The 6212-nt window shown below is 34.2% G+C and overlaps 1 protein-coding gene across 1 annotated transcript; it reads right to left on the reverse strand.

Annotated features, from left to right (window-relative positions):
* LOC107616754 (probable cysteine protease RD21B) lies at nt 3344–5705 on the reverse strand. The gene is made up of 5 exons (XM_016318687.2): nt 5127–5705; nt 4811–5046; nt 4593–4733; nt 3751–4203; nt 3344–3668 (listed from the first exon to the last, which is right to left on the reverse strand). The coding sequence occupies exons 1-5, from the start codon at nt 5605–5607 to the stop codon at nt 3567–3569; spliced, it is 1413 nt and encodes a 470-aa protein (XP_016174173.1). The 5' UTR covers nt 5608–5705; the 3' UTR covers nt 3344–3566.

The following is a 6212-nucleotide window of genomic DNA, read 5'->3' on the forward strand; positions in this document are numbered from 1 at the left end:
AGTAGCTAGTGTAGTTTTTAATTTTTTTTTGTATTCAAATAATTAATATGCACTTTTATTTTTTTTAATTTAAATTAATATATCTTTTGATAGTATTGTGTATTATTTTTATTTTTCCAACATAAATTTTTTAGATCCGTCACTACAAACAAGCACATAATTGACCATTTTCTGGGACTTGAACATTATTATTTTCTTTTAAGTTTCATTGCTGCTACAGTAATATACTAATATTGTTATTATTCAGATATAATTAATCGTACATTTACCACATTACTTGGTAGCATAAGTTTTAACACATCATGTGTAATGTTCCAACTTGTGTCACGCCTTGTGATCGTCGTCCGAGTGTAAAATACTCCGATGTTTAAGTCAGTAAGAGTTTTGGCAGATTTTTGTGTATTAGAACTTAATTTACTATCAGTATATTTATAGGAGACGAATCAATAACTACCGCTGAAGTAGTCTACTTCTGATAGTGGATAACCGGCCCTTTATTTTAGGATTGTTGAGATTTCTCTTCTAGAAATGGGTAAGAGATTCTAGAAGACAGTTACTTACTTAGTTAAGTGTGAGTTTAATCTGTTCCGACATCTTAAAAGAGGTCGGATACGTGGACGAGACCGTCCTATTAGATTGGACATTTTAACTGCATTGGGCCTGATTTGTATTTTAGGTCAGGGTATATATATATATATATATATACATGCGAGAAATTTAAAATTAAAAAGATAGGCCAATAATAATAATAATAATCATAATAATGATGACGAAAACAAAGACAGGAGATTATGTTGAACATTTCACAATTATTATTTATCTTCCTCCGCAGTCCGCATGAGGCAACTCATTGAGATCAAAATCTAGCATTCTTCTAATAGTAGGAGGATTATTAATATTATTTGAATCATCAACCACTACTTCCCTTATTGAATTTAGACTCGCTATTATTTTTGACATGTTCATCATTAAAATTATTAATAACTAACTTACCAACTTTATTGTTGTCATTAACGGTGATTGTTGTTGGAGATGGTGATGATAATGAATTAGAAGAAAGATGATTACGATTATTGATCTTCTCATCATGAACATGGCAACTCACTGCATGAAATGTTGGGAGCACCACATCTTGCAAGTGTGACACACATATCTTTCTCTAATCTTACTTGAGTTCTTGTGCTTTGTTTTATCAAATTCTTTCAACCTCTCTAACAACAACCTTTTCTCTGATGAATCTTCTTGATAATCATCATGATCATCATCACCATTACTTTCGTCTTTTTCGACTTCGTTTTCAACTTCATCATCATCATCATTTTCTTGTGTCTTTGGCTTCTTGATGCTTTCTTCCACTACTTGTTGGTTGCTTCCTCTCTTCTTGTGAACCTTCCAACTTAACAAAAAGTAATTATTATTGTTATTATTATTACTAATACCCTTTCTTCTTCTTGTTGTTCTTGATTACTTGTTGTTGGAGAATCTTATTTTGATGTTAGTAAAATATTAGTATTGTTGGTGATAACCATAATCAAAGAAAAGAATAACAAAAAAGAAAAAGAAAAAGAATACACAAAATTTAAAATACTTAAAATTTGATTAAACTTGGTTAAGATTATGATTTAGATGTAGAGCTTTATTGACCAAAGTCAGGCACAAAAATAATTATCGCTTAAGTTTTTTAGATAGATATATATTAAATATTTCTTTTTCAAAAGGAAAAGTATATGGAATTAACTCCAAATCAGCTAAAAATAGAACAACTTAATTAATTATAAATATAGTAATTAATTTTATTTATTTATGATTTAAAATATTAGTTATTAAATGTTTCACTACATTCAAATTAAGAAGAGATACGTTCAGTATCATTGTAACGTGAATCACGGAAATTGATTCAATTAGCTTCCAGTCTCTTCATCATCCTTCCCGCTCCAAATGCCTAAAATATGGTAAATCAGAAAATAGATTCAAAACCATTCAATTTACAAAGAGAAAAAACATCCTAATGCCTAACATATACACCATCCACGTAGAGATTTTAAATTCATCCAAAGGCATTTGGGTGGTACGCTCTTGGTTCTTTAACATTGTTGTTTTCAAAATAATTATCTTAAAGATCATAAGCTATTTTTACCTTAACTAGGCATCGTCTCTCTCTCTCTTTGGTTTGGCCTCAGATTCAGAGTCACCACCTTTTTTTCACCCGCTAAACTTTCACATACCCTTTTGATTCAAGTCTACATATATTTGGTTGATTTACTCCTTTATACATGAGAGACTCTTATCCTATCTAATATATAGGGGGTAAAAGATTAATTGGCTCAAAATCTTAAAATATGATACACAATTCCTATTTGACATTTTATGAATAACTATCAAATAACTATCAAATATGAGACTAATGCTGGGATAATTTAAATAAGAAAAAATGCATTATTTTGTCCTTATTGTAGACTTAGGATTATATCACTATAAAAAAATCCCTAAGTAGTATCATTTGGATGAATTTTTGCAATATATAGAAAACGGATTTGCATACTTTAAAGTATATTAGCTATGATGCACGGACACTGACACGGACACGGGACACGACACGACACGGGACACGTCGACACGCGAATTTTAAAATCTTACATGACACGGGGACACGTATACATATAAAATATAAAATATTTTTTAGATAAACCGTAATAATATTTTAATATTTTATTGATATTAAAATATAAATTAATTTTTTAAATTATTTTTAATGTCTTATTTTAATTATATCAATTATTTAAAATATTTTTTGTTTTAATAAATAATAATATATACTATATCTAAATTTATTTTAAGAATATATATTAAGAATAAGACTGGATACGCTGACACATGATGGTATTTAGGTGTATCCAAGTGTGTCCGGAGAAGAATTTTTTATTTTTTATTGAGACACGGTTTGGACACGGCAGACACGCGTGTCGGATGAGTGTCGTATCCGAAATGTATCCGACACGCAGACACGGCAACTCAGCAAAGTGTCCGTGCTTCATAGTATATTAGCAAGAGATTAATCGTTCTTAAATTATCTATTAGAGTTTACACTAATATATAATTTTAATAAGGTATTTATTCAAATAAAAATGTTAAAAATATCTTCCCTAAATTAGAGAAAATATTGATAAACTGAGAATTTTCTTTTCCGTAATGGAGTTCTGCGAATAGTAGCATATTCATGTTTTTTAGAACTGTTGCTCAATTATTAATAAGTTCCATTCTGTGATTGATGAATGTTGTAGTATACATATTGAGTTAGGGTACGGTAAAATATCGCGTGGGACTAACAGAGGAAAGAGAAAAAGAAAAGAAAAAATGGAATTGTATTTACAATTACAATCCTTCCCAAGCAACAAAGAGATCGGACTTGAAGACATAAAATATTTTTAGAAGAATGATTTAAGTACATTAAACAAATTTAATTAATTAAACGTATTAAACCATCTAATAATACTTTAAAAGAGAGACCAACACCGTACCGAAGCACCACCACGGCACCACCCTATATACATTTTCCCACTGGCTTTTCATGCCAATAAGCAGTCTTTCATGGCAACTTTCCTTTGAGTCCAAGTGCTTGTAGCACGTGTTCGTGGCAAGGAATTCACTCCGAATGGGTTATCTTTACTCTGTTGCATTGCATGAAGGAACATTAACATTGGCAGCTATAAACAAAAAGGAAAGAAGAAAGAGCATATAACGGTTACGTACCAATCTGCAGGTTCCGGCGCGAGTGTCGCAGACGGGAAACTCAGGAGGACAGCAGCTAGCACCGTCGTCGCAGCAAGTGGCGGATTGCATAGGGCAGCATCCCCATCCAAAGCAAAATCCTGCATACTCGAAGACGCAGCAGCAAGTGGTGCGAGAAGGGCAAGAGTAGTATTCGTCACAGACAGTGGAAGGGTTGACTGGGGATGGAGGTGAGGGACCAGGGTTTGGTGGGTTGGTGCTGTTCTTGATTGGATATGATGCCTCCATTGCGATACCACACTTTCCGGTTCTGCCATGTGCAAGATTTCTCTCCAGCTTGATGTAACCCTCCTCTCCCCATCCTGAACCCCATGAATTCCTCACCAACCAGTAGTCTTTACCGTCTTCTGTTCCGTACCCAACTGCGGCAACACCGTGGTCAAGTTCAGTTCCACATATGCCGGTGAAGATACCCTGATCATCACCAATCAACAAATCCTTAGATAATTTGATATATTTTATAAATTATTAAATAAGACTTCAAACAAAAATTACTGCCCCTAGCATTGCTCTATAAAAAAATATTTTTTATGTAATAAATAAACAAAAAAAATACTTTTATATTGTTATATTCAAACATAATTTGAAAAATAAAAAGATCTTTTTGCATAACATACCCAAACATAAAATTACTTTTACTTTTAGATAAAATCTTTTAAAAAAAATAATTCAAAAAAAAAAATCTTTTCTTATAAACTCACCAAATGCTAAATTTCTTTCTTAATATACATGTTAATATCTCAGCTATTATCTTATTCACACGAGGGAGTTATGTAATATAAAGTAAGGTAGAATAACATTACAGATTGATAAAGTTGGAAGGCCCTGCCACCAGCTTCAATGGCAACACTAACAGGTTGGTGTGCAACAGCCTTAGCCAACGCCTTCTCATCATTTTCTGGCACATCTTCATAACCATCTATGGTAACTACATGAGCATTTTTCTGACAAAAAAGCCAATTTAGTTTAGGACATTGATAATAGTAATTAGAGGGATAGAGTGAAAGGGATATATACCGACCCTATTGGTATCACAAACACCTTCACGAGCATGGTAGGAGTAATCTTGCTCAGAATCAATGCCTCCATTGTTGAGAATGAAGTCGAATGCATTGTCCATGAGGCCTCCATTGCATCCCATGTTGAAGCTCCTATCACAATCCACCAACTCTTGCTCTGACAGAGATATCAGCTCCCCCGTCACAATTTTATTGATCCCTTCCACCGCAGCAACCGTCGAGAAAGCCCAACAACTCCCTTCACAACAAAACCAAATTCTTTTAGGGGAATTAATATTATAGAGCATCAAAATTAAACCCTAGATATAATGTGCTAACCGCATTGGCCTTGATCCTTAGCGGGGGAGACGGCACCCTTCTCCCTCCAATCAACAGAAGCAGGCAACTCGTCGCCGGCGCGGAATGCGTAACGGTCACTCTTCCTGTTGCCAGAGAGCAATCGCTGTTGCTCGGAGGAGCTGCGGGGTTTGGTGCCGAGGTACCTGGCTCTGTACTCTTCATTGGTGAGATCGGCGAACTTGTTCAAGCCAAGCTTGTAGGGTTTGTTCCCAGCGCTGTTATGTTCGTGAATGAACCGCAGGTTATCCTTGAAGATCTCGAACCTTCTCTCTTTCTCTCCCAACGCGTTGTAGACCTTGCCATGCTTCACCAGCCATGACTCGTAGAGGTTCATGAGGTGGCTCTCCGTCATGGCTTCTAACTTCGCGTCGTAGTCGATGATCGACATGTCGAGTGCTGACGCCACGACGGCCGCCGCCAGAAGGGAGAGCAAGAGGAGGAGGACATGGGAGCGACCCATGGTACGGCTGTGCGTGGTGGTGGTGCGGCTGATTTGGTTATGGCTGGAATGAAGAAGGATGAAGGGTTGCGATGCGAAAGAGGGAGTTATATTTAAATATTTATGAGAGAGAAGTTAGGGTTGTGATTGGTTCAGAAAAAACGGAAGAAACTGCGTTGAAATAGGAGGTTAGGTCAAATCTTTAAATTTTATCTTCAAATAATGACTAAGGCGGCTCATTTTTTTTGGGATATATGAGATAATGAGAAGGATTTAGATCTTCTATATTTAAATTTTATTTTAGATAGTAAAGTGGGATCTTTTATAATTTATTTTATAGGTGGAATTAAGAGTAAATATAAAAAAAAATTATTTAAGAGTAGAAGATTACACTTTATTTTTTAAAGTAAAAATTTAAAATTTTAAGAATCCAAATTCTATGAGAAGCAGGGAATAGATCCTCTCAATTATTGAAAAAAATTGAGAGAGTAAAGTGTGATCTATAATCCTTTAATACATTCTCTTTTATGTTTTTTTGTGATCTAACTTATAACAATTAATGGTAAGATATCACACTTTACTCCCTCAATTATTAAAAAAAAATTGAGAGGATGCTTCTCATGTGT

The sequence above is a fragment of the Arachis ipaensis genome, chromosome B09 (genome assembly GCF_000816755.2).
Source record: "Arachis ipaensis cultivar K30076 chromosome B09, Araip1.1, whole genome shotgun sequence".
In the NCBI taxonomy this organism is placed as follows: domain Eukaryota; kingdom Viridiplantae; phylum Streptophyta; class Magnoliopsida; order Fabales; family Fabaceae; genus Arachis; species Arachis ipaensis.